The sequence below is a fragment of the Petromyzon marinus genome, unplaced genomic scaffold (genome assembly GCF_048934315.1).
Source record: "Petromyzon marinus isolate PM22_M1 ecotype Great Lakes invasive population unplaced genomic scaffold, UKy_Petmar_22M1.pri1.0 PM_G_Scaffold_72, whole genome shotgun sequence".
Classification (NCBI taxonomy): Eukaryota; Metazoa; Chordata; class Hyperoartia; order Petromyzontiformes; family Petromyzontidae; genus Petromyzon; species Petromyzon marinus.
Window position 1 is genome coordinate 151825 of NW_027423027.1, and position 15676 is coordinate 167500.

Sequence of the window (15676 nt, forward strand, 5' to 3'; positions counted from 1 at the left end):
CCGTATAGTGTCAGCAGACTGTCGGGGCGAGTGCTGTTAGCGGCCACCTATGGAGGCACACGAGGGGGTGGGTGGTCAGCACCACGCCCGGCCGCCTTTGTATCCACAGTGGTGATGTTGTTGTATACGGCCCTTTTTCCACAATTAATATCCATAAGAATATTTACGGATGCATACACCTAGATTTCTTTTTCCTTTCTTTCGTGACAAACAATTTATATTTTTTAATGAATAAAACCCGTAAGCCAGAAACACGAAAAACCAGATGTCGGTCATAAACAGGCCATATATATATAAAGAAATAATAAAACTCTCAAGGCGAGGATGTAACAGCTATCGGCAAAAATCTCCAGGTGAACAAGAGTTTGATGGGCCCTTAGGAAAGGTCCCTCCGAGGTCAGAACACCAAGAGAGTAGACACGGAGACGCCAACAGGGTAAATCGTATACATATTCTTTTCCTTATTTGCCAGTAAAAAAAAAGGCAACAACAAGAATAAGATAGAATTAGCGATCCTAACGCTCACTCCAATTAAGAACAGGCCACCAGACACATCAGTGAATTATTATCCAATGATTAATTCGCTATCAAATGATTTTCACCTTTAATACTTTTACTGTTAAAACAAAGCTTGGAGCAGGAATACCGAGTCACATCAAAGGTTATCGAGAAGGAATGAGACAATGGGTAAACTTGCAAAAGAATTTAAACAATATCCCAAGCAACCCCGACCACCTTTGTCCCTCTCACAGCGCGGAGAAGCAGGAATTACACCTTATCACAAGGGGCCATCTGGAAAAGCCAGCCGGGTTTGATGAGGAGACACACCCCACCCCACACACGGCAACCAGGCAAAGACAGTTTTAAAGAAAATTGCAATATAATATTAATAATAACAACGTGTTAACCTTACACGACATTCCATTATAGAACCTTACAGAACCAAGGGATATGGATTCCAACAATCAAGAAACAGACCTCTTAAACTCAGGATGATAATTATTTTTCTTTTTAATAATTCTATCATAACAATTCGAACCTCGGTAAAACCGAGAGGTGTCGGGAGGACGTAGTTACAAACACGAGTCTTGGCGAACATGGGACCAAATGGTATTTGAGAAATATAAGTCGAAAGTATAAAGAGGTGCTCCCGACCACCTTTGTCTCTCCCAAAGAGCGCGAGAGAGGAATTTCACGCCAGGGCAAACAGATCGTTATCGCGGGGACCATCTGCCACACACGGGACTTAGTAGTGGCCCCCACCCCACCCTGCACACGGGCAGCAAAAGAGCGTATCTACTCGTTCACCAACGTCCGTCGAGTCCGAACCAACTACTGAAAGAAGAATCAACTGATACGTATGATACACTGCCCCCCACTACACGACAAACCAGACGTCTGCTTGACGCAAAGAATCGATTCCGAACATTGGCCTACTCTTTCACCACTCATACCATTCAACACACACACACACGGGCCATTAACAAAGCCTAAAACCTCAAGCCATTGAACCATCCGTGATTGTGGAAACATCGCAACGACCGAGTGAATAATCCATCGTTTTTAAGAGTGTTCATAATTTTCCTCTGTAATATTGTGCTGGGGCTGTACTTCTAACCGCATAAATTACCAACTGACCCATTAAGAAGGATTAATTCTTGGCACCTCACCACGGAGCACCGCTCGCGGGGGTGAAGAGCGTGCTCAACCGGTTCCCTGTCAGGGATCTGGCCACAATTAATTAAAAGATTGGCCCGAGATAAGGATCTAAAAAGGAAACATCGCCACCCATTGAGTCGCGTTGAGAAGTCGATTAGAAATACTTGAGTCGTTCGTTAATATTTTCTTTCTACATAATCTTGCTGGTATCCACGAATGAAATAACGAATTCAAACGCATATTTGTGCCTCCAAGAATAATACTGGTTGGAGTGCCCTTTCAACGAGTAGCGTTGCATAATAATTAGGCATCCTATTGTTAACAACGTGACAATAATTGCATTAAGGGCCGCGCATGATCAATGACCGAATGCTGTGTTGTGTGACAATTCAAGTAACGAAGCATTGCGGCCATCGAGTGTTGTTGATAAGGTAATTAGAAGTATTTCAGTCGAACGCTTTAAATTCATAATCGTTATGAATCAATGAACGAACATCAACGTGGTACTGTGCTGACGATTTCAAGCATAATAACTTCGCATATCAGAATGTATTAAGGATTGGATACGAATCAAAGACCAAGTGCCGTATTGTGTAACAATTCAAGTATACGAGTTTGCATATTATAAAGTTAAGGTTTGATAGAATAGCTCGCATATTTTTAATCTCTCTCTCAACAACCGATCGATTGCGTTACGCGTCGGGAATTAACCACAGGTGCCGCTATCGAGGTGAAACAACGCAATCGTGATGTTATCATGTTAACGCTGTGTTGAAATTCCAAATCCCGAGATTGAGTTTTCATATTATCCAAAAATTAAAGTTAGCTAGAAATAAAATTGATAAAAGCAGAACGTTTGTGTGTGATTCTTCCTGAAATCCTGCATAATATTGTTCTGCGTATGAGATCTGAATCCTGGGGACCTATCATAAGTACACTATCACCACACATAATCCATAACACACATAATTCATAATGTTCAATCGAGAGTAATCGTATCCTTATCGATAATACGGAATTAAAGAGCAGAGTCGAATCGACTCTCTCTCATTCACGCTCACAACGCCTGCGTCACTGCATACGATTAATTGCGTTATTCCAATTCATAACACAATCCTCGTCACCGAGGCTCGACCTTATAATCCATAACGACCTGCATTATCATAACCACGCCCACTCGCATAAATTAATACGATTATCTCTCGAATCAGCATAATTTATGCGCATAATTACACTGATTAACATAATTTCGGATAAATTATGCGAATCTCAAATTTCATTTAATTTTCATTATTTTCATCAATTTTCATAACACCTATATATACAACAATGTTTACTACACACCACACCAGGGTACTCAATTTGAGGCTGAGTCGACCTAGGGGAGACCCAGGACTCGTTCAGATTATCGTCACCGGTGCCGGTTGCCGTGAGCGGGAATCGAACTCGAGACGCCGGGTTCGTAGCGCAGCGTTGCGCGTACCGCTGCACCACCGCTCAGCACGCACGCGCGTGCACATTCACACGCACACGCGCGCAAGTAAAATGGATAATCGCGAGCCGCTACGCACCTCGTCAAAGCATTTGACTTCATAGTCCATAACGATGCCATTGGGCTGCTCCGGCTCGGCCCAGGTCAACAGGACGGCGTCTTCAGAGACGATCTCCGTGTGGACACGCACCACGGGTGACGGTGCTGCGGGCAATCACAGCACGTGGTCACGCGCTAACTCATTTGTTTACCCCCCTGGCCAACGTCTCGAGGTGCGGTGAGTGACAATCGGTGTGCGTTTCCCCTTGCTGCTGAATGAAATACGAGTTGCGGTGAGATGTTCAAACACCAAGCAGACGGACGCCGCTTTGCGAGCAATCAACTCAACTTGCAACAGCCACACATGCGGTGCTTTGTGGTGAACATGCGAACATGGCTATGATGATGATAATTATAACAGATGATGCATTGTCTTTAAGAATAATAATTAGAGTGGTATATGCATTAAGAATAATATAATTATAATGTTACATGTGTAGTGGAGTAACGCGCGTGCTGGGGGGGTTTGCAAGCGGTGTGCACGGATGTGTGAGGTCGCATCGGGGCGAACAGGAGCAGCGAGAGACGCCCAAAAAAGATGCAGAGCAGTGATTGGCTGGCTGCAAATGCAGGCGGACAATTTAGATGCAGAGCGGTGATTGGCTGGCTGCAAATGCAGGCGGACAACTAAGATGAAGAGCGATGATTGGCTGGCTGCAAATGCAGGCGGACAATTTAGATGCAGAGCGGTGATTGGCTGGCTGCAAATGCAGGCGGACAACTAAGATGCAGAGCGGTGATTGGCTGGCTGCAAATGCAGGCGGCCAATTTAGATGCAGAGCGGTGATTGGCTGGCTGCAAATGCAGGAGGACAATTTAGATGGAGAGCGGTGATTGGCTGGCTGCAAATGCAGGCAGACAACTAAGATGCAGAGCGGTGATTGGCTGGCTGCAAATGCAGGCGGCCAATTTAGATGCAGAGCGGTGATTGGCTGGCTGCAGATGCAGGCGGACAACTAAGATGCAGAGCGTTGATTGGCTGGCTGCAAATGCAGGCGGCCAATTTAGATGCAGAGCGGTGATTGGCTGGCTGCAAATGCAGGCGGACAATTTAGATGCAGAGTGGTGATTGGCTGGCTGCAAATGCAGGCGGACAACTAAGATGCAGAGCGGTGATTGACTGGCTGCAAATGCAGGCGGACAATTTAGATGCAGAGCGGTGATTGGCTGGCTGCAAATGCAGGTGGCCAATTTAGATGCAGAGCAGTGATTGGCTGGCTGCAAATGCAGGCGGACAACTAAGATGCAGAGCGGTGATTGGCTGGCTGCAAATGCAGGCGGACAACTAAGATGCAGAGCGGTGATTGGCTGGCTGCAAATGCAGGCGGCCAATTTAGATGCAGAGCGGTGATTGGCTGGCTGCAAATGCAGGCGGCCAATTTAGATGCAGAGCGGTGATTGGCTGGCTGCAAATGCAGGCGGACAATTTAGATGCAGAGTGGTGATTGGCTGGCTGCAAATGCAGGCGGACAACTAAGATGCAGAGCGGTGATTGACTGGCTGCAAATGCAGGCGGCCAATTTAGATGCAGAGCGGTGATTGGCTGGCTGCAAATGCAGGCGGCCAATTTAGATGCAGAGCAGTGATTGGCTGGCTGCAAATGCAGGCGGACAACTAAGATGCAGAGCGGTGATTGGCTGGCTGCAAATGCAGGCGGCCAATTTAGATGCAGAGCGGTGATTGGCTGGCTGCAAATGCAGGCGGACAACTAAGATGCAGAGCGGTGATTGGCTGGCTGCAAATGCAGGCGGCCAATTTAGATGCAGAGCGGTGATTGGCTGGCTGCAAATGCAGGCGGACAATTTAGATGCAGAGCGGTGATTGGCTGGCTGCAAATGCAGGCGGACAACTAAGATGCAGAGCGGTGATTGGCTGGCTGCAAATGCAGGCGGCCAATTTAGATGCAGAGCGGTGATTGCCTGGCTGCAAATGCAGGCGGACAATTTAGATGCAGAGTGGTGATTGGCTGGCTGCAAATGCAGACGGACAACTAAGATGCAGAGCGGTGATTGGCTGGCTGCAAATGCAGGCGGCCAATTTAGATGCAGAGCCGTGATTGGCTGGCTGCAAATGCAGGCAGACAACTAAGATGCAGAACGGTGATTGGCTGGCTGCAAATGCAGGCGGCCAATTTAGATGCAGAGCGGTGATTGGCTGGCTGCAAATGCAGGCGGACAATTTAGATGCAGAGTGGTGATTGGCTGGCTGCAAATGCAGGCGGACAACTAAGATGCAGAGCGGTGATTGGCTGGCTGCAAATGCAGGCGGCCAATTTAGATGCAGAGCGGTGATTGGCTGGCTGCAAATGCAGGCGGCCAATTTAGATGCAGAGCGGTGATTGGCTGGCTGCAAATGCAGGCGGACAACTAAGATGCAGAGCGGTGATTGGCTGGCTGCAAATGCAGGCGGCCAATTTAGATGCAGAGCGTTGATTGGCTGGCTGCAAATGCAGGCAGACAATTTAGATGCAGAGCAGTGATTGGCTGGCTGCAAATGCAGGCGGATAACTAAGATGCAGAGCGGTGATTGGCTGGCTGCAAATGCAGGCGGCCAATTTAGATGCAGAGCGGTGATTGGCTGGCTGCAAATGCAGGCGGACAATTTAGATGCAGAGCGGTGATTGGCTGGCTGCAAATGCAGGCGGACAACTAAGATGCAGAGCGGTGATTGGCTGGCTGCCAATGCAGGCGGCCAACTAAGATGCAGAGCGGTGATTGGCTGGCTGCAAATGCAGGCGGAGAACTAAGATGCAGAGCGGTGATTGGCTGGCTGCAAAGGCAGGCGGATAATTAAGATGCAGAGCGGTGATTGGCTGGCTGCAAATGCAGACGGCCAACTAAGATGCAGAGCGGTGATTGGCTGGCTGCAAATGCAGGCGGACAACTAAGATGCAGAGCGGTGATTGGCTGGCTGCAAAGGCAGGCGGATAATTAAGATGCAGAGCGGTGATTGGCTGGCTGCAAATGCAGACGGCCAACTAAGATGCAGAGCGGTGATTGGCTGGCTGCAAATGCAGGCGGCATTGTCTTTAATCATAATATAATTATCATGTTTTTGCATAGCATTTAAGAATAATATTATTATAATGTTACGTGCATGTTATAGCTTTTAAAAAAGGAGAATGTATTTTAAAAAAAAATATTTTAAAAAACCATTTAAAAAATGATAGAAAAAAAATATTTGACAAAAGCAACTAAATATCTAAAGATGAAAAAGAGATTTCAAAAAAAGAAAGACGATGGCCGTGAGCGAGAGGAGGAGGGGGGGGACGACGACTCACGATCCCGTGACGTGGCGACGTGGACGGCCGCGAACGCCGAGGGGACGCCGCTCAGGCGGGAGACGCCATTGGTGGCGTGCACCTCCAGGGTGTAGGCGGCGTTCTCACGCAGGCCGCTCACCTCCACCTTGGCGTTCGTCAGCGGGAGCGGAGGCCGGAACCTCACGGCCGGGCCGCACGGCGGCGCCGGCTCCTGGCCCCTCTCCCCACCCCCCCCCCGCAGGGGGGGCGGGTGGAGCCGGCACACGACGGAGTAGGCGAGGTCGGAGCGCCCGCCGGGATTCGCCGGCGGGCTCCACCGGAGCGTCACCGAGGCGGCGGCGGAGAGCGGCGAGGTGACGACGTCCCTGGGGGCCGACGGCGGCTCTGGCCGGGGGGGGGGGCGGAACGGAGTTTATAGAGTAGTGTAGTAGGTAGTGTATAGTGTAGTGTATAGTGTAGTGTATAGCGCAGTAGTGTATAGTGTAGTGTAGTACTGTATAGTAGTAGTGTATAGTGTAGTGTATAGTGTAGTGTAGTAGGTAGTGTATAGTGTAGTGTATAGTGTAGTGTATAGCGCAGTAGTGTATAGTGTAGTGTAGTACTGTATAGTAGTAGTGTATAGTGTAGTGTATAGTGTAGTGTATAGTGTAGTGTATAGTGTAGTGTAGTAGGTAGTGTATAGTGTAGTGTATAGTGTAGTGTATAGTAGTGTATAGTGTAGTGTAGTGTATAGTGTAGGGTAGTAGTTTATAGTGTAGTGTATAGTGTAGTGTAGTAGGTAGTGTATAGTGTAGTGTATAGTGTAGTAGTGTATAGTGCATAGTAGTGTATAGTGTAGTGTATAGTATAGTGTATAGTGTAGTGTACAGTGTAGTAGTGTATAGTGTAGTGTATAGTGTAGTGTATAGTGTAGTGTGTAGTGTAGTGTAGTAGGTAGTGTATAGTGTAGTGTAGTAGTGTATAGTGTAGTAATGTATAGTGTAGTGTAGTAGTGTAGAGTGTAGTGTAGTAGTGTATAGTGTAGTGTAGTAGTGTATAGTATAGTGTAGTAGTGTATAGTGCAGTGTAGTAGTGTATAGTGTAGTGTATAGTGTAGTGTAGTAGTGTAGTGTATAGTGTAGTGTAGTAGTGTATAGTGTAGTGTATAGTGTAGTGTATAGTGTAGTGTGTAGTGTAGTGTAGTAGGTAGTGTATAGTGTAGTGTAGTAGTGTATAGTGTAGTAGTGTATAGTGTAGTGTAGTAGTGTAGAGTGTAGTGTAGTAGTGTATAGTGTAGTGTAGTAGTGTATAGTATAGTGTAGTAGTGTATAGTGCAGTGTAGTAGTGTATAGTGTAGTGTATAGTGTAGTAGTGTAGTGTATAGTGTAGTGTAGTAGTGTATAGTGTAGTGTATAGTGTAGTGTATAGTGTAGTGTGTAGTGTAGTAGGTAGTGTATAGTGTAGTGTATAGTGTAGTGTAGTAGTGTATAGTGTAGTGTAGTAGTGTAGTGTATAGTGTAGTGTAGTACTGTATAGTGTAGTGTAGTAGTGTATAGTGTAGTAGTGTATAGTGTAGTGTATGGCGCATAGTGAACGAACTTGCACAGGCCACAGACTGGGGCTCGCCGCTGGGCCGGAAGTATCCATCGTGGCAGGTGCAGGACGTCGCTCCGATGACGCTGCCCGTGCTGTGTGGCGGACACCGGGAGCAGGAGCTGTCTTGGGCCGTCTCCTTATAAGAGCCCTGCTCACACACTGCACGCACAAAGGTCCCGCCCCCCGACCTGTAGCCTTTACAGACTCAGTTTAACACCTTTATTATGAACCTTTACAGACTGTTGGTGCTGTCAGTAGCGAGAGATGGGGAGAGAGATGAGCAGATGGGGAGAGAGATGAGCAGATGGGGAGAGAGATGAGATGGGGTGGGTGAGAGAGTGCGTGGGTGGGTAAGTGGTTGGGTGAGTGAGAAAGTGGGTGAGTGAGTGGATGAGTAGGTATGTGGGTTGGTGAGTGGGTGGGTGAGTGGGTGAGTGGGTGAGTGAGTGGGTGAGTGAGTGGTTGGGTGAATGGGTGAGTGAGTGAGTGGGTGGGTGGGTGAGTGAGTGAGTGGGTGGGCGAGTGAGTGAGTGGGTGGGTGAGTGGTTGAGTGAGTGAGTGGGTGAGTCAGTGGGTGAGTGAGTGAGTGGGTGGGAGGATAAGTGGTTGGGTGGGTGGGTGGGTGAGTGAGTGAGTAGGTGGGTGGGTGAGTGAGTGGGTGAGTGAGTGGGTGAGTGGGCGAGTGAGTGTGTGGGAGGTCCGCTGGGTCTTTCCACATCTCTCTCGAGGGTAAGCGATGATGAATCTACTAAAACAAATCCCAACGCGTCACCTTGGCAGGCGTTCCCCGCCTGCTGGTACCCGGCACGGCAGACGCAGCTCCCGGGGTGGCCCTCCCACTCGCCGTCGGCATTGCAGAACATCGCCGGCTCCGGCTCCCCCTCGGGCCGGAGCGCGTGGCCCACGCACGCCCCCGTCACCTCCGACAGCGCCCACGGCCCGTCGCCGGCGGCCGGAGCGTCGGGGAACTCGGCGAGGTGGACCGCGAGGGCCGGGCAGCGCCTGCGGTAGACGCGCACGGACGCCAGCCACGCGCAGGCCCCCGTGTCGCGGAACGCCAGACGGAGGCCGCCCCGGGAGAGGGGCCCCACGTCGCCCGCCGCCTCGACCTCCGACCCGCCCGAGCCGACGACGTCGACCTTGGAGAAGAGCCGCCGCTCGTCGTCGGCGAAGACCCCGGCGGCGACGTCGCCGGGGTCGTCCGACTCCCGGTAGTAAACGTCCAACGTGTCGTCGTCGCAGCCGGCGGCGGAGGCGGCGGCGGCCGGGAGGCGACGGGGGCACCGGCGCCGTAAGCTGAAGCGGAACTCGAGGAAGATGCGGCGAGCGTCGCCGCGCGGGATCCAGGCGGTGCGCAGCCACTTGTCCTGCCTGGGCACGGCGGGGCGGCACTGCGCCTGGTACAGCCTGGGCCTTGAGCGTTGGCCACTCGTAGCCTGCTGCCACTGCGGTCGTGGTGAGGGGAGAGGGAGTGGAGTGTGGGAGGGAGTGTGGGGGGGAGTGTAGATGTCACAGTGATTCTGAAACATTGTTCTCCACTCCTTGAATCAATTTTTATAACCTGTAAACCGTTTTACTCGCCTCGCGAGTTCGCGTCGCTCATTTTGGTCGGAGTTTATTTGCCGCCATGTCCTCAGGTTAAAGAGGCCCAACGCATGCTCGCCGATCAGATTCTGAGTGTGGAGCGAGCAAATCCAGATTCGTTGGTTATCGTACTTGGCGACTTTAACAAAGGTAATCTCAGCCACGAACTCCCCAAATACATACAATTCATTAAATGCCCAACCAGAGAAGGGAACACTCTGGATCACTGCTACACTACAGTCAGTAGAGCCTACCACGCCATCCCCCGAGCAGCACTAGGACACTCTGACCATGCCATGGTCCACCTGATTCCTGCATACAGGCAGAAACTAAAACTCTGTAAACCTGCTGTGAGGACATCTAAACAGTGGACCAGTGAGGCTGTGGAAGATTTGCGGGCGTGCTTAGACTGTACTGACTGGGATATGTTCACGACTGCTACCAATAGTCTGGATGAACTCACAGAGGCTGTGACGTCCTACATCAGCTTCTATGAGGACTGCTGTATCCCAACACGTAACAAGGTGAACTTTAACAACAACAAGCCCTGGTTCTCAGCAAAGCTCAGAAGGTTGAGGTTGGAGAAGGAGGAAGCGTTTAGGAGTGGAGATAGAGACAGATTCAAGGAGTCGAAGAACAGGTTTAGCAAAGCGGTGAGAGAGGCTAAACGACTGTACTCAGAGAGACTAAAACACCAGTTCTCTACTAACGACTCTGCTTCTGTCTGGAGAGGGCTCAGGCAGATCACCAACTACAAGCCCAGAGCTCCCCACACCACTAACGACTCCCGCCTGGCCAACGACCTGAACGAGTTCTACTGCAGATTTGAAAGACAATTGGACTGTCCTGAACTACCCCTTCCCACTCAAGAGGCCCCATCCCCCACCCATACTATAGAGACGACTCTCTCCTTTCAGGAGGGAGACGTTAATAGACTTTTCAAGAGGCAGAATCCACGCAAAGCAGCCGGGCCGGACTCTGTCTCTCCAGCCACCCTCAGGCACTGCGCTGACCAGCTGTCTCCGGTGTTCACCTACCTCTTTAACACCTCCCTGGAGACATGCCATGTACCAGCCTGTCTCAAGTCCTCCACCATCATCCCTGTGCCCAAAAAGCTAAGGCCAACAGGACTAAATGATTACAGACCGGTCGCCCTTACATCTGTGGTAATGAAGTCTTTTGAGCGCCTGGTCCTGGCACACCTCAAAGCCATCACAGACCCTCTCCTGGACCCCCTTCAGTTTGCCTACAGAGCCAACAGGTCTGTGGACGACGCAGTTAACATGGCCCTCCACTTCATCCTACAGCATCTGGACGCCCCAGCATCCTACGCTAGGATCCTGTTTGTGGACTTCAGCTCTGCCTTCAACACCATCATCCCTGCCCTGCTTCAGGACAAGCTCTTCCAGCTGAATGTGCCCTACTGGATCACAGACTTCCTGTCTGACAGGAAGCAGTGCGTTAAGCTGGGAACACAAGTCTCTGACTCCAGCTCCATCAGCACCAGAACTCCTCAGGGCTGCGTCCTTTCCCCACTGCTCTTCTCTCTGTATACTAACAGCTGCACCTCCAATCATCTGTCCGTCAAACTCTTGAAGTTTGCGGACGACACCACCCTCATTGGGCTGATCTCTGGTGGGGATGAGTCTGACTATAGGTGGGAAGCTGACAACCTGGTGACCTGGTGTAGCCAGAACAACTTAGAGCTAAATGCTCTAAAGACAGTTGAGATGGTTGTGGACTTCAGGAAGAATACAGCCCCACTCACCCCCATCACCCTGTTAGACTCCCCAGTCAAAAGTGTAGAGTCCTTCCGCTTCCTGGGCACTATTCTCTCCTGGGACCTCAAGTGGGAACTGAACATCAGCTCCCTCACCAAGAAAGCTCAACAGAGGATTTACTTTCTATGGCAGCTGAAGAAATTCAACCTGCCAAAGACAATGATGGTGCAATTCTATACAGCAATCATTGAATCCATCCTCACCTCCTCCATAACCGTCTGGTACGCTGCTGCCACTGCCAAGGACAAGAGCAGACTGCAGCGTATCATCCACACTGCTGAGAAGGTAATTGCCTGCAATCTACCAACCCTCGAGGACCTGCACACGACAAGGACCATGAGGCGAGCGAGGAAGATTGGGTTTCCTGCCGGTAAGGCATCACTCTCGACAGCCCAGGGGGGGGAACAGGAGCGCGGCGGCCCTTCCCCGCCCGGTGAGGAGTGCAGCGGCGGCAGCTCCCACACTAGTGGAGAGTCTGGGGGCGTCGGTACTTCGCGGGCAGGGTCGCAGGCAGGAGAGATCCCGGGGGCCAACGACCCTAACATAATCATCATCAGGTGTGAAAACCACAGCAAGAAATTTAGAAAAAAGTGGCGTTTTTTTAACGTTAGCACCACGGAGAGCGATTTGGCAGTTCAGAAGGACGAGTCCATCTATGTTCGGAAAAGAGGAGGGGGGAGACGAAAAATAATGGATGAGGTCTGAAGGCCACCGTAAGCGTGAACAATCAATTAAGACCCAAAATGGTTTATCAAATCCTTCCAATGATTGCTAAGCCAGAATCCATCTTCTCGGTTGAAATTGTCTCTGTGTTTGTATATGTGAATAGACTCATGAACGAATCTCTCATGGTAGCCAGATGGCTTGCAAAGAACCTCTGTCTTGGAGAAGTCAATGTCATGTGAGCCTACTGAATTATAACAGTGATCTGCCACGGCCGAGGTGTTGGTCCTACTGTGTTTCAGGTCTGCTTTGTGTTCACGAATGCGGTCCGAGACATGTCATTTGGTTTCTCCAATATAACTACTCCCACCGAGGCAACTTAGCGTTGTCTGTATTTATTTAAAGTTGCGCATTTTGATGATGTGACGTCACATTTCTCAAACCTCCCTCTCTCGTCACGCATCGTCACAAATGTCTGACCCCGCCCCCTAAGTGCGTGATGTCATCTATGGACGCCCCTCCCCCCCCGAACATCCACGGAGGTCTCGTGGCCTCCACGCTCGACTCACCCCATCGGGCGGGAAGGCGACCCAGCCGAGGTCGCCCTGCGCGGTCTCCGTGTCGAGCAGGTCCACTGCAGCGGGGTGGGTGGGTGGGGGGAGAGACACGCGCACGCGCGCACACAGAGAGAGACGAAGTTTCAAGTTTGTTAGGTACGAGCTGTACTACCCGGCTACGCCCGGGACGAGGATTCACCACGTCCCCCCAGTGGCGATGTTCACACAGCAGAGCAGGTACTCGTTTGATGCCGAGTCGACCTAGGGAAGGCCCAGGACCGGTAAAAAAATAATCGTCACCGGCGGTGGCCGTGAGCGGGAATCGAACTCGGGTCACTATACTACAACGCGTTACGCTTCCACGTGCGCGGGTCACGTGACAGATTTGACGTCACAGCTCACTTGACGTGCAAAAAAAATAGATGCATTATTGAGCTACCCCCCTAAAGAAAAAGCAAAAGTGTATTTTTATAATTTTAGGATGGTGTACAGTCTGGAAAGCACCCACGTGGCAAATTTCCAGTTTGTTGCATGTCGGGAAGTACGCTAAACATTTTGAACAGACACGCACAATCACAACTTTGCCTTTTATATCTATGGAGATAGCGTTGTGAGCCATGCGGCTCTCAAGTCGGGTGCAGCCGCAACAAACAAAATATGAACACAGAACATCTTAAAGCGACAACGCGTAACAGAAACATCCTGGAAAAAAAACAGCAAATATTTAATATAAAACGCCGCGTGCAAAAAATCCCCACCATCGTGTACACGACGGCTGTCACGGACTGCCGGGGCAAGTGCTGCTGCTGCTCGCGAGTAGCAGCACCTACCAAGGCTACCGGCACTGTGGCACACGAGGGCGTGGGTGGCCAGCACCACGCCCGGCCGCCTTTGTCTCCCCAGTGGCGATGTTTACTACACACCGCACCAGGTTACTCATTTGAGCTTGAGTCGACCTAGGGGAGGCCCAGGACCGGTTCAGAGAATCGTCACTGACGGTGTTGGCCGTGAGAGGGAATCGAACTTGGGTCGCCGGGTTCGTAGCGCAGCGCGCTAACAGCTACATACACACACACAACAACTGCCATTCGCCACTAAGTGGTGGTGACATCACCACGACGCTTGTGCCAGGCCATGTGCACCTTGAGGCCACGCTGGCAGGTCACGGGGCAGACCCAGGTGCCACGGGTCGACTGACTGAGATGACCGAAATGACTGGCTGGTGCACCACCTGTGCCCCCTACTGTGCCAACCTGCTGTGCTTTAGCCACCCGGCGCTCTGCTCGTTGTTGTGAGCGTCGCTCCTCCACCCTCCGTTGTTGTTGGAGGGCGACTGCCTCCAACTGCCCAGTAGCGTCCTTCACGAGCCTCCTCCACAGAGGCCAATTTTGACACCGCTGGTACCAGTCATCGACAAGTCCACTCAGCTCCACGTCCTCCCGTACCACATCACTCCATCTCCTCTCTAGCCCGTGCCGCGCCCGTTTAGCCCCCTCGATCCGGCCGAACAAAAGCTGTTTCGGCATGCGGTGGCTGGGCATGCGGGCTACATGACCCAGCCTTGCCTGCCGGAGGAGCTCATCGATGGGACCTTGCCCAGATCTTTCAAGGATTTGTGAGCTCCTCACACAATCCAGTCTGGTTAAACCCAGGATGGATCGTAGGCAGGCCAGCCTAAATGTTTCAACCGGCGAAAATGCTCCATTAAGGGGGTCCACGTTTCGCAAGCGTAGAGAAGGGAGGGAATGACCGTGGCCGAGAAGACCTGAAGCTTAGTGCGGAGCGACAGACCAGGTAGCTTCCACACAGCGTTACGCAACCGATGAAAAGATATTGCCGCTCGACTGATTCGGAGTGAGACCTCTGCTGTTAAACTGGAGCCAGTCATAAGCACACTGCCCAGGTATGGGAAACTCTCCACTCTCTCCACAACTGCCCCATCACCGATTGGGAGTTGTGGGGGTGGAGTGTCCGATGGTACAAAATATCCAGGCAGGTGCTTAGTTTTGGTGTGGCTGAAGGTAAGGCCCCCATCTCTTAGTGGCACGCTCCAGTCTCAGCAGCAGCGTCTCCAACTCCTCCTCTGAATGAGCAGCTATTACCAAATCATCAGCATACATAACGTGGTTGAGCAATAGGGAGCCATCCCTTGACCGCACCCGGGCATCGATCAGCCTCCCATTATAGCTGTACCAAATGGAGATTCCCCCGGTACAGACACACACACTCACACACGTACACAGACACACACTCACACGTACTCAGACACACACTCACACGTACACAGACACACACTCACACGTACATACATGTACACACACTCACAGACACACACTCACACACGTACACAGACACACACTCACACGTACACTCACACGTACACAGACACACTCACGTACAAGACAAGACAAAGATCCCCATATAGCCTTAACAGACTGTAGGGGCAAGTGCTGTTAGCGAGCACCTATGAAGGCCGAAACGGTACACGAGGGGGTGGGTGGCCAGCACCACGCCCGACCGCCTTTGTCTCCCTAGTGGCAATGTACTCATTTGAGGCTGAGTCGACCTAAGGGAGGCCCGGGACCGGTTCGAATAATCGTCACTGGTGTTGGCCGTGAGCGGGAATCGAACCCGGGTTGCCAGGTTCATAGCGCAGCGCGCTAACCGCTACACTATCGCACATACATACACACGTACACACACGTACACACACTCACACGTACACAAACACACACACTCACACGTACACAGACACACACTCACACGTACACAGACACACTCACGTACACACACATACGTACACACACGTACACAAACACACACTCACATGTACACACACGTACACACTGTCTCTTCAGGTGGTCGCATGGATTTTTCCCTCCGTGTCCTCCGCTTCCCCCACCACCCCCACCCCCACATCGAGAATGGACGTGGCCGCCACGCGGGGCATCATCATCATCAGTTTGTGGTCACCGCTCGCTGTGCATCATCTCAGCACGCGGTG

The 15676-nt window shown here is 51.1% G+C and overlaps 1 protein-coding gene across 1 annotated transcript in view; it reads right to left on the bottom strand.

Annotated features, from left to right (window-relative positions):
* The window catches only part of LOC142920535 (ephrin type-A receptor 5-like), a 32340-nt gene that overhangs the window by 14377 nt on the left and 2287 nt on the right, over nt 1-15676 (bottom strand). The window contains exons 2-6 of the mRNA XM_076062818.1: nt 12685-12749; nt 8860-9532; nt 8091-8246; nt 6531-6896; nt 3231-3355 (exon numbers count right to left, since the gene is read on the bottom strand). Of these exons, the coding sequence (XP_075918933.1) occupies nt 3231-3355; nt 6531-6896; nt 8091-8246; nt 8860-9532; nt 12685-12749 (1385 nt within the window). The remainder of the gene's footprint in view (nt 1-3230; nt 3356-6530; nt 6897-8090; nt 8247-8859; nt 9533-12684; nt 12750-15676) is intronic.